This window comes from Zerene cesonia, chromosome 8 (assembly GCF_012273895.1).
Source record: "Zerene cesonia ecotype Mississippi chromosome 8, Zerene_cesonia_1.1, whole genome shotgun sequence".
Classification (NCBI taxonomy): domain Eukaryota; kingdom Metazoa; phylum Arthropoda; class Insecta; order Lepidoptera; family Pieridae; genus Zerene; species Zerene cesonia.
The window spans coordinates 7,157,829-7,180,143 of NC_052109.1; the positions used below are offsets into that span (position 1 = coordinate 7,157,829).

The 22,315-nt window shown below is 33.8% G+C and overlaps 2 protein-coding genes across 2 annotated transcripts in view; both read right to left on the reverse strand.

The window, feature by feature from the left end:
- Positions 1-8,174: 8,174 nt before the first annotated feature.
- LOC119828745 (putative carboxypeptidase suro-1) lies at positions 8,175-20,398 on the reverse strand. The gene is given in 14 exon segments (XM_038350987.1): positions 8,175-8,314; positions 13,158-13,361; positions 13,563-13,647; positions 14,219-14,346; positions 14,349-14,438; positions 15,005-15,116; positions 15,597-16,008; positions 16,443-16,625; positions 16,941-17,196; positions 17,628-17,712; positions 18,526-18,746; positions 19,121-19,241; positions 19,471-19,867; positions 20,112-20,398. Coding segments are annotated over 14 exon segments (2,721 nt in total).
- Positions 20,399-21,081: 683 nt separating this feature from the next.
- Positions 21,082-22,315, reverse strand: part of LOC119828746 (zinc carboxypeptidase-like) — a 5,878-nt gene continuing 4,644 nt past the window's right edge. The window contains exon 6 of the mRNA XM_038350989.1: positions 21,082-21,344. Coding sequence (XP_038206917.1) covers positions 21,082-21,344 — 263 coding nt within the window. The remainder of the gene's footprint in view (positions 21,345-22,315) is intronic.

The window sequence follows — 22,315 nt, forward strand, 5'->3', positions numbered from 1 at the left end:
AGGTGGATCCAATAAATTTTCATCTATTTTGTCCCTTTGTAGCAGAAATTATCAAAATCATTACTTAGCGAACGCCTACAGCAATCTATCTGCATACCAAATTTCAGCCCGATCGGTTCAGTAGTTTGGGCTATGCGTTAATAGATCAATCAGGCACCTTTGTGTCTTATATATCAAAGATAAAATACTCATATTGAAATAATAAGAAAAAAATTTTTTTTTTGTTTGTTACACAGTATATTACAAACAGAAGCACAGAACACTCATAATTATTGCACAACAATAGACCGACCGCTCCATTAGCAAGTCATGTCACTTCATCCGATTGACAGACGCTGTCATTCCGGCGGGAATCGAACCCGGGAGGGAGCTAACGATCCGTATGATTTATTACTACCATTAGATCTTTTGAATGCGTATATTTAAATTGTGCTTGTAGGAAATTGAGGTTATTTTTAAGGATTTTTTTTGACATAATTCTATTATATTTATCAAAAACGTCAATTACAAATTGGCAGAACGAGACAAGAACTTTAATGACACCAAAATTTACGAAACCTCATGGTAGGAACCAGCTTTCACTGTTTTCGCGTGATAGAGATAAACATCCATACATCCACCCATACTTACAAACTTTCGCCTTTATATGAGTAGGAAGTTTAGACGAGGGACCAAGCTAGGAACCAGCTTTCACTGTTTTCGCGTGATAGAGTAACAAACATCCGTACATCCATCCATACTTACAAACTTTCGCCTTTATATGAGTAGGAAGTTTAGACTAGGGACCAAGCTAGGAACCAGCTTTCACTGTTTTCGCGTGATAGAGATAAACATCCATACATCCATCCATACTTACAAACTTTCGCGTTTATTAAGAAGTTTAGACTAAATCTACCTCGCACCAAGATCAAAACCATACGTGATTTTACAGTCACAGCATCTAAACAGAACAAACTCCATTTTATCCCATTCTATTATTTGCTTATCACTTATTCCAGGGAATATATTTCAAAAGTTTCCGCAGTACACGGGAACGAACCTCATACGTAACTCGAACTTTCAAAACAAAGCTCTGACTTCTACAATTTTGCATAGATAATGTTTTCGTAGAGGCGATATTTTCTTAGTTTTCCATTCAAATGTAATAAAAAATAAGTGTGAATCTGTTAAAGAATAGACAGATAGTGATCACAAATGGGGATGCATCATGTCACCGATGATCTCAAGAACTACTGGATCGGTTATTATGAAAATCCTCCTAATATTGTAAATGCGAAATTTTGTAAGGATGGGTGTTTGTTGCTCTTTCACGCAAAAACTACAGAACCGATTGCAATGAAATTTGGTACGTAGACAGCTGGACAACTGGAATAACATACAGGCAACTTTTTATCCCGATATTCCTACGGGATACGGTCTTACGCGGGTGAAACCGCGGGGCGCAGCTAGTATACCATAACTATGTTTTTACTAACAAGATAAAATAACAGATTATTCATTTAGATTAAACCACACACACAAATCAATTCAAAATGGCACCATATGATACTTTCCACACATTCCACATACATTTCACACATTATGGGATACGGACTTACGCGGGTGAAACCGCGGGGCACAGCTATTACAGGATTGATTATTATGAAGTTTTTTTACATGTATTTTTCCACGGAGAAGGTTTGTATAATATGCTCATTGATGCCACTCGCCACCAGGCCGTTGGCGTAGCAACCCGCACCGGCTAAAGCTAGACTATATAAAATGATATGTAGGCTGACGAAGTGTTTAACCACAGTAATTTGTAGGTCTCCTAGGTATAGTAGTTAGTTGAGCAGGCGTTACGAGTAAAAGTTCAGTTCTGGTAGCTAAAAAAGTATTTTTTGCCGACATTTTAATTCAAATATAAAAAAAAAATTAAACTAGATATTAAATAACAAAAACTGCCATTGTTTTACCGGTTGTTATAGTGTGTATATACATACATAATATACACGATTGCAATTCGCTATACATCGCTTCCATATTTGAATGTGTTAGATAGAGAAAGCGAACAAAATTTGTAATGCATTCCAAATCCAATCATAGAGCTCGGTAATTGTACAACAGACAAAGACGAAGTAATGTCCACCACCTAGTATTAATGCTTTATTATCCGTATAAAATTGAAAACCAAAGAATTTGTATAACTTCAAACGAAACCACAGTAATAACTAGTAATTGGCAAATTAATAAAATTCCCTCCTCTCGGTGACATTGTGAACACGCGTCAAGTAAACTTCATCAAATAATAACAGACTTAATAATCTCTGAGCGAAATTAATTATTAAAGAAACAGCGGTTATATCAGACAGTATATAATTTGTCTAGAGTTCGAAACTCGAAAGTGCTAATTAATTATGTTACAGGCTTGTCTTTTATTATTCGTCAGTTTGAAAAAGAATTTGCGAGCGTAAGTTAATATTGTTCCTTTATCATAAGTTGCGTAATTTGAATAATTAATGAAAACAGTAAATAAGAAATATGACATTTTTAGTATAAAGATATGTGGTAGTCGAGCACGCTCCGGGACGAATTGGGTCAGCTCGCATCGAGGAAGTACCACACCCCCACAGAAGACCGGCGTGAAATAGCATTCTGCTATGTTTCGTCTCTTTCACCACGCGGCCGAAGCCACGAGCACAAGCTAGTACTAATTACGTGGTACACATATAGCCTATGTCACTCAGTGAAGTTGTAGCTTACTAATGGTGAATAATTTTGAACATCGGTCCAGTCATTTTTGAGTTTATCCATTACAAATAAACAAACAAAAATACAAATTCTACCTCTGTTATATTAGTGTAGATAAACAATATACTCACTACCCTAAATTAATAAGGTCAAACAAAAAAACAAAGGTTTAAAAGCAAGCATTGGATTTAATAATTCAAACGCAACATGGTTGTTCAGCATTTTTTTATTATCAGTGTTGTTTATGTTTAATTGGTTGACGCGGGGTTTTTACATTTTCATACATTGCTGAATTTGTTGTTTTGTATACGATATAGAAAAACTGTATCAGGTAAAAGTAAAAATTTCGCTACGGCTTCGAAAGCCATTTCTAGTCAGAGAATAAATTTCTATAAGAGTATAAAAGCGTCATCATCATCAGCCCATATATGTTCCCACTGCTGGGACACAGGCTTCCTATTAGGGTTCAGGCCATAATCCACCACGCTGGCCAAGTGCGGGTTGGCAGATGTCACATGTCGTCGCACTTTTGAGTCTTGGACATGCCGGTTTCCTCACGATGTTTTCCTTCACCGTTTTAAGCAGTGGTGATGTTATCCACATGTGCAGATAGGAAATAAATTGAAAAATCAATTTATTTCCTGCACGCTCGCCCGATCTCGAACCCCGACTTATCGATTTTGAAGTCCGAGGTTCTCACTACTGAGCCACCACTGCTTTTTAAGAGTATAAAAACGCTATCTTTATTAATATACTAGCTGCGCCCCGCGGTTTCACCCGCGTAAGTCCGTATCCCGTAGGAATATCGGGATAAAAAATAGATGTTGGCCGATTCTCAGACCTATCCAATATGCTTACCAAATTTCAGAGGAATCGGTCAAGCCGTTTCGGAGGAGTATGGCAACGAAAACTGTGACACGAGAATTTTATATATATATAGATAAGTGGTTTTTAATCGTAGCTTCACCCATTACTAGAATAGTTATTTAAGGTACTATTTACTAGTTGAGAAAATAGATCTCATAGTGTCGTTTTTAATTAATCTATATGCAACAGAATTTATCATGTTTTGTCGCGTATAAGAAGGTCATAGTTTGTGTATTTGAGTTGGATAGAATTCTTGAAAATTCTATAGTAGTTTCTGAGATTGGCATGATCAAACTAACAAAATCTTCAGCTTTTTTCATTTTTATGGATATTTCGTAATGTATTATTTGTACTCCTAAGGGATAAGGATGTCCTAGCAAATCAAACCTAGTCTATATTAAAATCAATTGCCGTTCGTTAGTCTCGCTAAAACTCGAGAACGGCTGGTCTGATCTTTATATTCATGGTTTTGGTGCATTCTGTATAGTCCAGGGTAGTTTCAAAAGGTAAGAACAATACGGAGGCGGGAGAAGCAGCAGGCGGGAAGCTAGTCATTCATAAATTTTCAATCACAATCTTAATATGAAAAATCATTAGATCTAAAATAAAAACCGTCTATTTGAGACAAAACTAAAATTAAATATTATAAAAACCTCACGTCAAATAAACGACATTTGTCATAAAGCGGTGATCATTGAAACACAACTGTTAAAATAACAAACCACAGCGAACTATATTAATACAAACTTGAAAGCTTTTTAAATACGACGGTAAAACAACCCAACTGTCATATCTTGTAATATTTGTTTTAGTGCACACGACACGATTTGTAAAATCGTAATGAGATATGGAGAAGTTTTCATAAATTATGATTATCAACGATGTGCGATATAAATGGAAAATCTATATAAAATTGGCAAAGGTTGCCTCGAAGAGATCGCTTTTAAGCGATAAGGCCGCCAAATTGTACAATAGATATTGTTTATTAGTTTTTGTTAACTGTATATGCATTGTACAATAAAGTGTTAATAAATAAACAAAAAATAAAATAAAATTCTCATGTCCCAATGTTAATGACCATACTCGTACGCAACGCCTGGACCGATTCTCATGAAATTTTGTGTGCATAGGGTAAGTACGAGAAACCGGTCAACATCTACCCCTTTTTCATACCTCTAAATTATAAGAGAAGCGCATATGAATATTGCTCACTTCTTACTGAATAAACATTGTTACTGAGTAATAAAGACTACATTTATGGTTATAACTGTCTCTTTTCCGCAAATTTACAGTTGACCTGAATATAAAATAGTAATTTTTCTAGCTTGATATAACTCAAGCACATTCCAACAGTCGTATGTGATGTACATGTGATGTAAATAGACACTTATTCACCCGCGACGACCACGACACGATTTACCGTATCGCAACCGTCGTACGCAATAAACGTACTCCGTAACACTGTCTCAAATGTCATCATCATGTGACAGCTGATGAAACGGCATGTCGCTTCCCCATCAATTACCCGCCGGCTCGTTGGCTAGTGTTACGGAAGGCGGGTTTCCGGTTCGATCCCGTGTTGACGGTGAGGCGATAATGTCTCGCAGATGTTTCGTGTGTTAGCGGCTTTATTTTGAGGTAGTTTTCTTCTTAAATGATTAACTTGTGTGAAAAGAGCCTGAAGTGGTAAGAAAATGTGTTAAGAGCTTTGTTCTGAAGTAGTTTTCTTAAATGATTTTTTTTTGTATAAAAAGATCCTGAAATTGTAAGAAATGTGTTAGCGCCTTTATTTTAAGATAGTTTTCTTTTTAAATAATAATAATAAATTCTTTATTTCGGGGTAACAAGGACCCAATATGAACATAATTACAAAAGTTAAAATAAAAATAAAATAAAATTCACAAAAAACATAAGTACAAAAGTTAAAAATAAAATAAAATAAAAAGTAATAAAAAAAGTAATTTAATGGATTGAGTTGCATAAAATATGCTGCATGTTTTTCTTTCTTTCTTAAAAGGTCAGTCGTAAGAAAATGTGATGAGAAGCTAAAAAATTTCTGGTAATTCCAAATACAAATGTTCTTTTCTTTTCTAATTTGTTTTTGTTTTACGGTTATCACTCATTAATTAAGGTTAAATCATAAAACAATAAACATAACACAACAATTTAATACATTAGATAAAAATTACTACTACTAATATTATAAATGCGAAAGTTTGTAAGGATGTGTTTGTGTTTGTTGCTCTTTCACGCAAAAACTACTCAACCGATTGCAATGAAATTTGGTACGTAGACAGTTATACAACTGGAATAACATAGAGGCAACTTTTTATCCCGATATTCCTACGGGATACGGACTTACGCGGGTGAAACCGCGGGGCGCAGCTAGTATACCATAACCATGTTTTTACTAACAAGATAAAATAACAGATTATTCAATTAGATTAAACCACACACAAATCAATTCAAAATGGCACCATATGATACTTTCCACACATTCCACATAGCTCTCGTCGGCAAGGACACATCCCGAAACTTCCAGAAACTTCTGGAAAGCTCTGGAAATTTCCAGAAACAGTTACAATTAAACGGACAACGGAAACTATTCACCGAAGATATCCGCATTAAATTCGAACTCCACTAATTTAATTGTTACGTGGTTACGATTTCGGTTGACGTGAATGCCTTGCGGATTTCCCCTAGCAATTCCTTTGTTTATTAACCGATGTTTAAAATGGGGTATTATGTTTCTGTTTCGGTTTATGATGGATGATTATAATACGGTAGATACCGATGGGATAAGGTTCAATATAAAATCGTTATTCTTTTAGGACGTGACAAAAAAAAAAAAAGTGTGTGTGAGATTCACACACGATAGAAGTGAAACTTCAGTAAATCGACAAAAGAATGAATAAAATAGTATGTATATTTCTGTCTCATTCTTTGCCGGCTTCATTCTACACATTTTTGTATTTGTGTCTCTTACCTGTCGTTTTTCCGTTGCATCAGGTTTGAAATCACAACGATTCTAAAGAAGTTTCACTTCAAAAATTAAAACAAAAAATAGTTTTCAATATAGTTAAATTACATTTAAAAAGTAATTATTGTATAAGTATTAAATAAATAATATTTTCATAATATTAGTAAAGACTAGCGGTCCGTCCCGTCTTCGCCCGTGGTACATACCTACAGCCTATATTGAGCCTATATTGAGGAACAATAAATGGGCTATCTAACACTAAAACATCTATCTTTCCCAAATCGGACCAGCAGGTCCTGAGATTAGTGCATTCAAACAAACAAACAAACTCTTCAGCTTTATAATATTAGTCTAGATAATAACATCAATAAGTAAAATGTTCATACACAACGACACACCGTAATCATACGTGTATCAATAATAAAGCTGAATTTGATTGTCTGGTTGGTTGAACAGGAACTACTGGGCTGATTGGAAAAATTCTTTAAGTAGCCCATTAATTGAGGAAGGCTAAATATGTACCTCGGACGAAGCCGGGTCAGACCGCTAGTAATATAAGGAAAATTACCAAAATAAGCAATTTTTATACACATGGACTCCCGTTTCAACTATACATATATATTTTCCCAAAGCCACAACACACTTAAGCGAATCCAAAAAAATAGTCCAATACCAATATAAAATCTAATTTTAAACTCTTAAAACCGTTATATAAATACCGATGTAACTGCTCCAGCGAATAACTAAACCAAACCACTAATGAGAGCAAAGTAACCTAATTAACGGAATATTTTTTCGAAGCATTAACGCAGTCACAAACACATAATTACTTATCGTTAAATGCTCCCTAAGCGAACAGGAATTTGTGTAAAAAATCACAAGTTTCATGGGATAAGGGTTCGGTTGTTACCAGAGAAAGCGATTTTCCATCGACGCTACCACAAACTACTTACTGTGGATCATATATTTTTGTTCAATTATTTGATACCTCCGTGGAGTTTGAATGCACGTTGTTCGATTTTGTAATTGATTGGAAATTGTTGTCAGTTTAAAAATTTGCACTTGTGCTTTGTATGAAATAATAAGCTTTTATTTCAGAATAAAATTAAGTATAAATAATATTGAGTATTATGATTTACTAGCTGCGCCCCGCGGTTTCACCCGCGTAAATCCGTATCCCGAGAAATATCGGATTGAAAAGTTGCCTATATGTTATTCCAGTTGTCCCGCTGTCTACGTACCAAATTTCATTGCCACCGGTTCAATAGTTTTTGCGTGAAAGAGCAACAAACACACACACATCCTTACAAACTTTCGCTTTCATAATATTTGTAAGGTTGAAGATAATTGTGATTTTAAATTAAAAAAAAGGAGGAACTAATAACCTATACGGGTGAACCAATTTAGATAATTCGTTTTTTATTTAAAAGCGGGTGTCTCCCGTGTGGTCCCATTTAAATTTGGTCAAGTTTTGACAATTTAAAGTATTAAGTATTATTAATTTATTTAATAACCATTAATGAATCAATGAAACATAACTCACGTTTCAATGCGGTTTTAACCGACTCAAACTTTGCACCTATAAAATCGCTAATCGCTACATCCTGACCCCATATCCACTTCCCAGCAAGTTGACAATTTGTGACGTCCTGTCAAACGCTGGGGAGGACTCGATCCTGTCGCCACGTGATAAATTAGGTTCGAACACATCACCATTCTCCCATGGCGAGGTATTTTCTGTTCACATTAAACTCATTTCCACGCTTTTGGGATAATCATTAGCGTAAATAATAATTAGTGTAACAGCGAAGTGTTTGTTTGTTTGTCCATCTTGTGCGTCGCAGTTTATGCTGGATATAGGATTATACAACCACCGATACAGTTTTCAAAAATCATTTATGTCTAAAGGAGAGGAGTGAAGAAAGGATTGAGGACTGGAAAGAAGGAATGAGACGGGTGAGGAAAAGGAAATGGGCCTCCGGCTCCCCCACTCACTATGCGAAACACAGAGGCATGCCACTATTTCACGCCGGTTTTCTCTGTGGGTGTGGTACTCAAAACGTGATTTATAAATTCTATAAGTTATCAATGACGACATTCATTTACCTTTCCTGTCACATAAAAGTGTAAAGAAATTATGACATAACATTCGATTATGATCATAATATCATAAATTATATGACCGTCAAAATAACTGTTTGATGGCTAATGAATACAAATAAGCATCCGTTCAGATAAAAATAACTGAAAACTATTCTGGTATAAAGTTTAAAGCATCAATAAATGACTGCGTCACTTGTTTATAGCTTTTATAATAGTTTTAGACGTAAACCGAGTTAATTTTAAAAGGAATCCAATGTCCAGATCTTGAGACCTCGCTCGGCTTTAGTCTAATGCGACAGCAGAGATCGACGTATACCGGCCACCAGATTAGAGCTTGCTATAGTTTGCTAATAAATATAAGCAGTGACAGGTCATAAAATATTGGTGTTTTGAAGGAAAATATTTACGTGTGATGCATTTATGGTTCTGTTATATAAACGAATTTATTATGTATTTTTTTTAATAATTCTATAATTCTAAATCTATTTGTGTGTATTGTTGTACTTTATTCTATTGTCGGAGTCAAGCACGCTTCAGCACGAATTGGCATAGCTAGCGTTGGGTACAACACCCCCACAGATGATCAGCGTGAGGTAGTAGCATATAATAGCTATTTTGTTTCGTACGGTGAGTGGTAGAGCCCGCATCATCATCATCATCATCAGCCCATATATGTTCCCACTGCTGGGACACAGGCCTCCTATCAGGGTTCAGGCCATAATCCCGCATCCTATTCCTCATTTCTCGTCTTAATTCTTACTGCATCCCTTAACTTTTTTTTATGTCACCGTCGGCAATGGAGCTGGTAGGTCGCTTGATGGTAAACGCTACCACCGCCCATGAACATTTGGAGAGGCGTATGCAGACCGTTTGTTTGCAGACCAAACGGATTGAGAAAAGAATAACGAGAGGAATAAAAGAAGGGAATGAGAAGGGTAAGGAAAAGGATATGGGCCTCCGACTCCCCCACTCACAGAACGAAACACAGCAGAATGCTATTTCACGCCGGTCTTCTGTGGGGGTGTGGTATTTTCCCGGTGCGAGCTGGCCCGATCTCGACTACCACAATAAATCTACTTTACTTTTTAAAAAGCTGACAACTCATTTGTTATTTACCTCTGCAAGTGTCAACCGTTTACCATTACCAGCTCAATTGCCAGCTCTCACATAAAAATATATGTATATGGAAAAATAATAAGATGTATATCATTGTATTAATAAAACAATACATATTTTAATACATGCACGCACGAGTTCGATTCCTAGCGATAAATTCGGTGGTCTGTCAATCAAAACTCTTTATTATGCACCTTTACAAGAACAGTACAAACAAAAATAAAATAAAACCACAAGTATGAAGAACGCAATAGGCGGTCGTATCGCGTAAGCAACGATCTCTTCCAGACAACCTGGTTGACAAGGTAAACGCAGTTTATATTAATGAAAAACATGGAGGTGCTATTAAAAATAAATTTATTAAAAATAAAAAGAGAAAAAAACCTAAATAAATAATTATGTATTATATCGAATTTCACCTCGAATCTACATTACATATAACTATTGAAGTCGATATATCCATTAAATCCTTCCCGTAATTAAATTTTACGCAAGGACAAAAGGGAAAACAATAAAAAGGATCATTACGAAATATTATCATATAAATTGAAAACGTTTTGGCTAAAGAAAACCATGGAGACGATTCTCATTAAAACCTCTGCCAATTAAGACTTGGCTTGCGGCCACAGCTATTTTGTGTTCGAATGTAAAATTTTGTATGAAAATTCGTAATAATATTATAAATTCGAAAGTACATTGTCATTCAAAAATGTTATTACCAAATTTATATTAAATTTGTGATAGATAGATTATAAATGGGTACTGTAAATAAAACAGAGAATCAATAACATTTCTTTTACTAAAAAATACTATTTTTTTACTTTTTCCTTCAGCAGAATCTGTTCTATTAAATATTCTATTAAACATTCTATTAAATTTTTTTTTTCTTATCAAAGCTTACTTCGAGTGGAGCCAGGATGAGCGGTAGTTAACGAGGTCACTTGGAGAAGATTTTACTGTACATTTTTACTAACACAAATCTGATGCGATTGCAATTTATATAGAGATGTTTTTCTATAACATTATGTTTACTCAAAGTCGTATATGAAGGCTATTGAAAAAAAATTGCTTCCTGTATATAATAAGCGCTTAAATTTATCCTGTATCGAGCTAATATTGTTATAAAGTTTATCTTCTAGAAGCATCTAAATGGGCAGCTTAACAAAATGAACTAGCCATTTTCAACAGAATATGCTAAATATTTACCAAACTCCATCGATCGATCCATTCATATAGGAAGATCCTACTAAGCCTATCCTACTATCCTACTTAATATTATAAATGCGAAAGTTTGTAAGGATGTGTGTGTGTTTTTTGCTCTTTCACGCTATATATTCTTTTATTAACATTAACATTATCGAAAAAGAGTATTTTCTTTTTTTATCCAAGAATTGAAGTTTAGAAATTAAAGACTTTTTAACGGCTTTCAAACCTCTCATTGTGACATTTCTGTAGTGTTTGAAACTTGGGGGTTCAAGTATGATCTTTTTATACACTAGCGGTCCGCCCTGGCTTGTGCTATCTAACACTGAATGAATTTTTCAAATCGGACCAGCAGTTCCTGAGATTAGTGCGTTCAAACAAACAAACAAACTTTTAGAGTTTTATAATATTAGTACAGATTTAAATACTATTTCATTAATTAAAATAGACCGAAAAATCATTTCTTACACAACATACGCAATTCTCACACAAACCTTAGCTCCATTCATTCTCACAACACATCAAATACACAAGAAAAAAACAAACACCACTCCATTCCATTACTGCTCCAAATAAGTGGAATAGGTGTGGACTATGATTTGTGGCCGCATGACATCTGATTTCAGTCAAGCGTCACAGTGTCAGGGGTTCTGTTATTTATTGCTCCTCATATCATCCGGTGAGACATTATGGTTTATTTTTATATTAAGTTAACCCACTCGTGCGTTGGTGTAAATATGTGTTAACGTAATGAGAGAAATAATAATATAATCTAGCAGACAGAATATAAATAAAGATATTCTTTTGCATCTTGTCGGCAAATAGCTGGTGGATCGCTGGATGGTTTTTTCCATGTCATAGCGGGCAACTGAGCCTGATTCGCCTGATGGTAAGCGCTATCATCGCCTATGAGTCTTACGCTTTGCCAATGCATTGATGACTTTTAAATACAAGTGATTAAGAAAGGGATTGTTGATGGAAGGAAAGGATAAGACTGGGAAGAATAAGGAAAGAGTAATGGATCTCATTCATAAATGGAAAAGTTTTTGAAGCTGGTATAACCACTACATAGTATAAAACTTTCTTTCTTTCGTTCTTTCTCCTTACCTATAACCCACAAGATTTAAATTAATATTTTCGAAGATATTACAGATTTAAAGACGTAGCGCTTGCGGCGGTATGGCCGGCCGGGGCGGCAGTATATTTTGACATACAACGTTCACAGTTTTTCTGTAGTGTATTTACTATCAGCATTGCACCCATACGAAGTCGGGTCGGATCGCTAGTTAAAAATAAATTAAAGAGATAGCAAGATAAAATTACCTGATATAAATTAGTAATAGATAATTATAAATTAGTCCAATTGTATTATAAGATTACAATAAGAGCGATATAAAGAAAACACATAAAAAAAAGCGTTTTGATTAAAAAAATGAATATATGCAGTTAAAAGAGGAATAGAAATAAATTACGTTTATTTACATTTTCACTAAATTCGGATAATAATATTAAAATTAGCTTGATTTCATGAGACCTTCAAGTTAAGGTGTAGGCTAGTCATTACAACGAGCACTTTATACTGTTACTTCGTGATGGAACATCTCCAACTAGTTCCCAATATGAATTCATCTCAACAAATAAACACACGTCTTCAACCAATACCCTTGGGAGTGATCAGAGTTACGAACACCATAAATATCCAGAGTTAATTATCTAAACATCCTTTTCTCGAAATGCCTTGTCTGAAGTGATTTCTTATTATTATTCCTAGACATTCAGTGAGCATGCGAGGAATCTGCGATTTTATTTCGATGGCGTTAAGCGATTAGGCTTAAGGCTAATAAATAAATTAGTGTTAATATTCGTTTGTGATTTTTTTCGCCCGGCTATCTAACACTAAAATAATTTTTCAAATCAGACCAGTAGTTCCTTAGATTAGTGCGTTCAAACAAACAAACTCTTCAGTTTTATAATATTAATATAGATTCAAATTCTATAACACGAAAAATTAAATACTGTTAAATATTTTGTAGTTACGCTATTAATACAAGCTGTTAGTCTAAACAAAAAAAAAAATAAGAAAAAACAAACATTTATTGTATAACTGTCAATAAAACAACATTAAATAATATTGCAACGAAAGAAGCTAAAATAGTGCCGGAGCTCGAATAATAATATCCCAATTCCCTTGTCGTTTTGTCCATTTTAATCAGGCAAGCCATAATTTCTTCGTTGTTTGGTATTATTTGATCTGTCGGTAAGAGAAACCCGTACTCCCCGACGTCACGTAGCTCGAATAGGTATACTATTGGGACATTAGCTACACCCTTTACCCAATCGAAACTTGACCCTGTTACCTCATCTGTAAAGTATAAATTAAATTATCATCTATCAACGTGAAACTATTGATAAGACAGCGATCAGAGAATATCGAATCGTACTCGTGATACTAAGAAATTCGACTTTTAATTCTACATATTTCTCAAATGTTTAATAATTTAATTGAATCTAATTATAACTTGAAAATTTTATTGACCCTTCTTAAGATTACAAAGAAACTTACAAAGAATATCCCGTGATGTACCCGTGACATATGCAGTTCCATATTTTTCTGTCAGTTTTTGAATCCCCCGAATCGCTATTTCATACTGTTAAAAAAATATTATGAGGCAAATACCAAGTATTTTTTAACATATTTTTATTCTGTGTCCGCATATATTAAAGGTTTTAACTTTGATAGTGGGTGCTATATATTTTTACAAGTTCTTCATAAAATTATAAATATTGTATTTTTTTATTATGATTTACTCTTATTGAAATGGAATACAACATAAAGCATATCTTAATTCAAGGATTGCGATGGAATAAAGAATAATGCATAATATCATTTACTAACCTCATAAATTTATTAAACTAATTTCAGCCGTCCGTTCTTTAAAACTTAAATTTGGGTTTAGTAAAATGTTACATTTAATGTCTTCAATGATTAACTTTATAAATGAAGTAATCGCAAATGCAATCTTGACTCGAAAGTTTTTTATTGTAATGTAAATAAAAAATTATTTCATATTTACAATCCCTATTTATATATCAATCAAATTTTTCTACTAATTCCAGCTTTAAAACCTAAACCTGTACTTGGGTATGATGAAGTCCATTCCACCAAAGTGCCCCAGTAGAAGTTATCAAAAATTACATCAAATTAATTAAAATTCTTACCAGATCACCATAATTATCAACCTGCAGAACATCAGTTCCACCAACATGGCTGTAGGGGATCAGAATCATCTGTGAGTAGGAATGGAAAGCAATATAGTAGATCATATTGCCAGACTCCTTTAATTTTGAACGTAGTTCGATATCGCTTGGGTCTCTGGTTCGGAAGCTGGTGAAGGTCCCGCGAAGGTCTGGTCGCAAGGGTTTGATGATGCTCCCATTGCTATAAGAGAATTATATAAAACTAGCTATCCGCACGCGGTTACACTCTCGTAGTCAAAGGAAAACCGGCACAGAAAAAATTACCCATACATACACATATTTTAATACATGCATAGAATATACACACACACACAAATTCAAACGTGCATATAGTCGTTTTGTCGTTGTGGTCCGTTCGATTCACAGGGTGGCATTACTTATCACACTTCACACTAATATTATAAATGTGAAAGTTTGTTTTTTGGATGTTTGTTCGTCAATCACACCAATTTTGATGAAATTTGATACAGACAGGGTATGAGCTAACTTGGGTGATAGGACACTTTTTATGCCGATTGCTCCGTTGGGATAAAACAGGAATCTTGATTTCAGGTCGGAGCCAGGACGAGCGTCTAGTTTACATATATCATCATCATCAGCCCATTTATGCTCCCACTGCTGGGACACAGGCCTCCTATAAGGGTTCAGGCCATAATCCACCACGCTGGCCAAGTGCGGGTTGGCAGATGTCACATGTCGTCGAACTTTTTTGATTCTTGGACATATATAAGTTCAATAGTTACTAACTCATCCAGACAAAATCAAAGTTTCTGTTAAGATCAATGCCATTGCTTAAATCATCGTCCGAAGTACAATTAGTCCAGTGCCGATTGTTTCTATTCTTTCTCCACATACGATTCTGTAAGGAACAATTACGTTATTGATTTTTTTTTTACTTTTTTTTATTTTACATACATTTTCCTTATTTCAACTGATCTCTGATTCTCTGATATGTTTTAATTCTAGATAATAATACGCCATCCTGCACCGAGGAAGGTACCACAGCCCCACAGAAGATCAATGTGAAATAGTAGCATGCTACTAGGTTTAATTTGGTGAGTGAGGGAGCCGGAAGTCCCTATCTTTACCTTTCCATTCGCATACCTTTATTCTTTTCATCAATCACAGCCTACAGTGCAGTGTGGAGGCTGTTTGCCTCCATGTGCACTGTAGGCAAACAGCCTCTGAAAATTTTATGGGGGGTGCTGGTCGCTTACCATCAGGCGATCCAGAGCTTCTTTGCCAATAATCAAAAATAAGAAAAATAACTACATAGTTCAATGAAACACAAATTTCTTTGCCATGTTAAATTTTGATTAATGTTTAAAATGAAACATACCTCAACAAATGTATATTCATAGCCATCTGGATTTATAACTGGGAAAATATGCCACACGAAGGCTTCAGCCATCAATCTTACATCGGAATTATCACTCGTTAAGAATTCTTTTATGATCCAGGTCAGAGTGGCCGGTGATATCCATTCCCTTGAGTGAATACCACCTTCTAACATTCCTATTAGGGGCTTGTCACCTCTTTTATCGGCTTTGAAGTCAATAATAACACCTTTTATGGGTCTACCCTCATTTGAATGTCCTATTATGACTGGTGTGACTATACCAGGGTATAAAACCTGTAGTTCATCAAGCCACGCGTGAATTTCTGACAAATTGTGATATGTCGTCCATGAGTAGGAACCAAGACTACTACGTTTCGCCCCAGTGCTCGGTTTTCGCTGATCATTTATTAGTCTAAAACATAATATTAACTATCTTCGTAACTATTATTTTATTAGAAATAATTCATATTCAAATTATGTACATATATTTTGTTTATGTCATAGCGAGCAACTGAGCTGGTGGTTCGCCTGATGGTAAACGATCACCACCGCCCATGAACATTCGCAGAGACACAGACCTCTGAGAATGCGCTGCCCGCTTTTTAGGGAAAAGGGATGAGGAAATGATTGATGACTGGAAAGAAGGAATGGACTGGGAAGGGCGAGGAGAAGGAAATAGACCTATACATATAATATTATGCTTCATATATGAATGCTCTTAATAAAAATTGGGTAGAATACTTAATTGTCAAAAATTGTATAGATAAATGCCCTCCATATAATTTTTAAAACAAACTTCAATATTTTCTCAATGAATACTACGATATTTTTTTCCAGTATACTTACGTCTGTACATTAGGTATGACTATTTCAGGTGCTAACCCAACACTGTTTACATATGTATTGAATTCCTCATCTTGCAGCGGTGATACCATTATTCTAACATTTTCTCCAACTTTCGGCACATCGGTCCAAAAATCATAACCATTCTTACGTAAATCAGATAGCATTTGCATTTGTATTTCTGAGCTTGGTATCACTTTGTACACTTTATAATTATCATAACTTTTATACGCATTGCATAAAAAAATAGCATTTAAAATGAAAAAAAATAATTTCATGTTTATTTTTTTTTATTTTTTGATGTGTCGTGTATCACAGAAATCCACAATACATCTTAATAGTAAATTGAACGGTATAATATATGTCAGTTATATAGTTTTATCTAAATAAACCAATAAACGTGTGCTACAATGATAAGCGATAAGATTACCATTAATCAAGTATAGGATCAAACACTCAAACATAAACACAAAGTTTGTTAGTAGTTTATTATGATTTTACAAATGTAATAATAACGCTATAGCTACTAAAACACTGCTGATTTTAATTATATTTGCTGAACTATGATAGTAACCTAATGATCTTGTCACTTTATCAATTTCAACCAATGAATCCATTACTTCTTCATTGTTTGGAATAATTTGTTCTGGTGGTAGGAGGAAACCGTATTCTCCGACGTCTCGTAGTTCGTACAGAAGCACAATGGGTACATGGGCACCTCCTTTTACCCAATCAAAAGCTGATCCAGTAACTGGATCTGAAACAGGAGGACATGTTGTGCTTTGATGAACAATTATTTTACTTTTGAAGAGTGCAAATCCAGAATGTACACGGTTGTTGATAATTATGATACGATATTGTTATAACGACCTATTTAAATTAAAACGAACTAAATCTTATATATAAAAATCTATTGCAGTTCTTTAGTCTCGCTAAAACTCGAGAACGGCTGGACGGATTAATCTAATTTTGGTCTTGATATGTCCGTGTAAGTCTGGGGAGGCTTTAAAAGGTGAGAACGATAAGGAAAATATGTCGAAACAATATTCTATGGCGTTGCGAAGTTCGCCGGTACAGCTAGGTTTAATATAAAAATACATTCTATAAACATAAAAAATAAAGTTTCTATAGCATATTTTTCTGAAATTGCATTGTTCCGAATATAAACTACCTAAATAAAGAACTTACATAAAATATCTAAAGATGTCCCAACTGCATACGATGTGTTATGACGCAGTGTCAACTTCTCTGCCCCTTTTACAGCAATTTCAAACTAAAAACAAATAAGTATGTATTCGCTTAACAAGTCATGGAAAGAATTGATTATGTGTTCACATTTTATATTTCAAGTAAACATATAACATAAGCTATAGCCTCCGGAATTATAAAAACGATTTAAACAATAATTTTACCAGCAGTAAGTTACATCGCTTTAGTATTTTCTTGTATTTGATTTAACGCGAGTATTATACATTTAGAAATTAAAAACTTTTAACAGATTTTAAACGCGATTTATTCATTATATTATTAACCTGACGTTTCGAACACTTTACAGCGAGCGTGGTCTAAGAGTCTCCCCGTGAATAAGTTTTAATTTCTATACATCGCTTTATTTTTATACCAAGAGGAGCCAGGAGGAGCGACTAGTAAATGATACGCATATACTGCAAAGTTAAAAAGAGAAGTAATGTGGGAGTAAATGAGGCTCACAATATAATTGACTTCTTTTCTCTTTGTATGCATACCCTACTAATATTATAAATGCGAAAGTTTGTAACAATATGTGTGTGTTTGTTACTCTTTCACCCGAAAAGTGCTGAACCGATTGCAATAAAATTTGATGCATAGATAGCTGGACAACTGGAATAACACAAAGGCAAATTTTGATCATACAAAACTATTTATAATACACTATTTATAAAACAAAAGTTTGTTTTATGAAATCAAAAAATACGTTAAGTTAATTGTATAAAATGGCAGCTTTATGGGTAGAAACTATTTCTGTCAGGCAACCTTAAGTCAAAGGATAAAATGTAATAATTTGTTAAAGCAGCCAATTAGTTTGTAATCATTTAAAGAAACTCACCATGTCTCCATAATTTGGTGCACTTAAAACATCAGCTCCTCCTACATGACTGTATGGTACAAGAATCATCTGCGAATAGGAGTGAAGAGCGAAATAATATACCAAATTTCCTCTTCTTTGCAGCCCCGTGACATAATTGGCAATTGCCATAGCTTCAGGTTCAGAAAAGGCATATTTACCCGCGTACGTTTCGGAGCATGGATTTTGCGAAGCTCCTATTACTAAAAAGGAATAATGAATATGTCATTAATATTGAATTTTATTGAAATCTCCCTTTAAACGTACATTTCATGATGGAAAAAGTAATTCAAGAAATTTCACATGATATTATAAAATTCTGTATTTCCTCTCTATTTAACTTTTTTCTACTGATTTCGAAACTTAAGAAGTTGGCATACACATATTTATCATTTTAATTTACACAAGCAACAATAATATATGACGTTATCTCAATTTATTACAATATAATAAACTTATAATACATTAAATTGTAATGTTGTTATAACTGATATGCGCTATATAATTTTGGAATAATGAATCTATAATTTATCACAATTCCATATAAGTTCAAATAGGTCAAATACAGCTATCATACCCATCCATAAATAACCAAAATTTCTATTTAAATCCACTCCATTACTGATATCGTCATTAAGATTCCATTGGCTACAGTTCGTGAAACTCGCTTTACTACGGTTCTTTCTCCACATTCTATTCTAAAATAGATTATAAAAATTAAACAATCAGTATACAGTTATTTCATAAAACGCACTAATCGAAAGAAAATAGGGACCATTTGTGCTAAAAGAGTATGGTATTGTTCTTTTTATGTTGATTATTGGTAACTAAATACAAATTATTAAATTCCAAATGTAACAATTATTGGTAAACTAAAGAAAATGGTGTCCCTTATTTTCTTCAGATGTTTTAAAATGTATATCTTACATCTGTGAAAGAGTAAACGTAGCCATCCGGATTGGTAACTGGAAATATATGCCACTCAACATTTTCAGCGAGAAATCTTATATCAGCATCATTGCTTGTTAGAAACTCGTTTATAATCCACGTCGCTGTTACTGGTGTAATCCATTCTCTAGCATGAAGCGCAGATTCAATCATACCCATGACTGGTCTTTCACGTTTCTTATAATCGATTTTAATGCCTCTAATCAAACGTCCTTCAACGCTCTGTCCAGCTGTTACAATAGATGCGACATCTGAATATTGTTCTACGATTTGTTCCATCCATGCCTCAATTTCTTCCCATGTTTGATAGTATTCCCATTTATAGGGTTGCGATGATCTAGCTGAGGCTGGACGTTTTCGCTGTTTGCTGATAACGCTGAAAGTAGAGATTTAAATCAAATAGTAATATTCGTCCTCAGCACTTTTATCAACATTAATTATCATTTTTTATGATTGTATTATATTATGTTTCATATATTAGTTTGTTTTCCTTATATTATTTCTTATGGAATTTATAACTACCTTGATCCTAATTGTTACTTCTATCTTTAAATCTACGCATATCAGATAACTGTTGAAAATTATTGTGTTATATAATAATTAACATAAAGCAGACTTACCTTTCAACGTCCTCAATAATCAATTCACTTTTAATTTTTCTATCCGCTAAATAACTTTCAAAAATGTTTTGCTTTTTTGGTTCCACCATGATTTTCGCCTCATGGCCTTTTTTAACATACTCTAACCAAAACATGAATCCATTTTGATCTTTTAACTCACTTAAGATATTCACTTCATCATCTGTAGTCGGTGTAACTTTGTAAACTTTATAGTCTTTATAACTGACATATTCTGCATTCAAAGTTACTAATGTAATTATAAATATTATTCCAATTTTAGCTATCATTTTGAAAGCCTAACTAACTACTTGGCTGTTTGGAATTATTTCATTTTCTAATCTATTAAATTAAGTGATAATATATTATCAGGCTTGCATTAACGAGTGATTTGGGTGTCAAACATTATCGTTTGATATAATATCGAATGAAACGCGTGTCATTCTTGATTACAAAGTACTTATGCCACTAATATCAGTAAATTTTTGATTGAATTAATAATTACTCTGAATATTTTAGAAAAAGATTTCCAAATTAGAAACGCGTACTCTGATAATTCACAACGTGAAAAATTACATATGAGTACTTTACCTACACGTATTTTTTTGTATATGATAACAATAGATTAAAAATACAGTTTCGAGGATTAGCATCAGAGCAGTCACTTATTATACTAAGTCAACCTCTACATGCTGGTATTATGAAATGCAATTTTGTTCTATATAAATCGACGTTATTCGACACAGCTATTTAAATGGTATTCTCCTTTTAGACTCAACCACCGAAATATATCATCGATAACATATTCATGTACCAAAACTGTTTTTGAATCGAAAGTTTTTGATGCGTCTATTTTCAGTTGTCAAAAAAGAAAAGAAATAACAGCAGTGATTTTAAAATTTGTAATTTTGTATATAGAACAATGGAAATTATAAACAGGTGTAATAAAATACAAATTCAATTTATTTAATCATTACATCAAAAGCGACACAACAGCGCACAGAGCGACCACACTCAACGTGCAAATAACTGGGACTGATCCAGAGTAATAGCCCATCAGTCGCGTCACCCTATCCATTTCGACTAGGGCGTCCATAATTTCCAAATTGTTGGGTATGATTTGCTCAGCTGGTAACAAGAAACCGTATTCTCCCAAGTCCCTTAACTCAATGAGGTAACTAACAGGCACGTTGGTCTCCAGTTTCACCCAGTCAAAGCTGGTCCCGCTCATTACGTCTGCAAGGAAATATTGTATGATAAAAAGAACTGGCTGATAAATATACGCTTTGTCTCGAAGTTTAATATTATCATAATATTACAATGTTTCAACGAAATTTTATTTGAGACATACTATGTCATTATTTTTGTGTATATTTTAAACATGTATGAATAAGTTAGGACTGTAATTCTGTAAAAAATTCTTCATTATTTTTATCAGTCAAATTTTAACGTAAAAATAATAGACATAGAGCTTATCATTGTTTGCCATCAAATGAAATAGTGGGTTATCATATCTTATATCATAATGTAAAAAGATATAGCTAATTGATCTACAATAAATCTATTAAAACAATTAGGTGTACAAAATTTATTATGACTTAGATTACATTCAAATTTCACAATCACCGAACCTAACGAACTGAACTATTGATTCCATTTCTTTATACACATGATGACGGTATAAGGATTCTATAAGTCGATTCCTTTATCTTGTTTTATTATATCCCCTTAAACATAACGCCTAAATATAGCAACAGCCTTGAATTTTGGTCTAGATTCGTGCTCTAACGTGTCTACTTAAAATTAATGTTCCATTAATAAACATTACTATAACATTACGTGCCTGTTTGAAGTGAAACCAGTTAACGTTTTGTATTTTATTAGGTTCTATATAGGCCAATAATTTGAATAATTTCTGCCAATTTTCAGATGTATATTCTTTTATAGTTCAGATATTTAAAATTCAATGATATGGTCCGAAAACTACACTTCGTAGAAAATCTCACTCGGTAATGAACAACTTACTCTATCGTTTCCTGGATTATTTTCTTAAAAATGGTAAACTACAGGAACGCATATTTTCATATATTTTAAGTTTATTTCATATAAAAACGATATACGAATATGATACAAACAGGATATACCTATAGATTTCTGTTATTATGTTTCTCATTCTATAATACTCGGGTACCCCCAGAAGGAAGGCA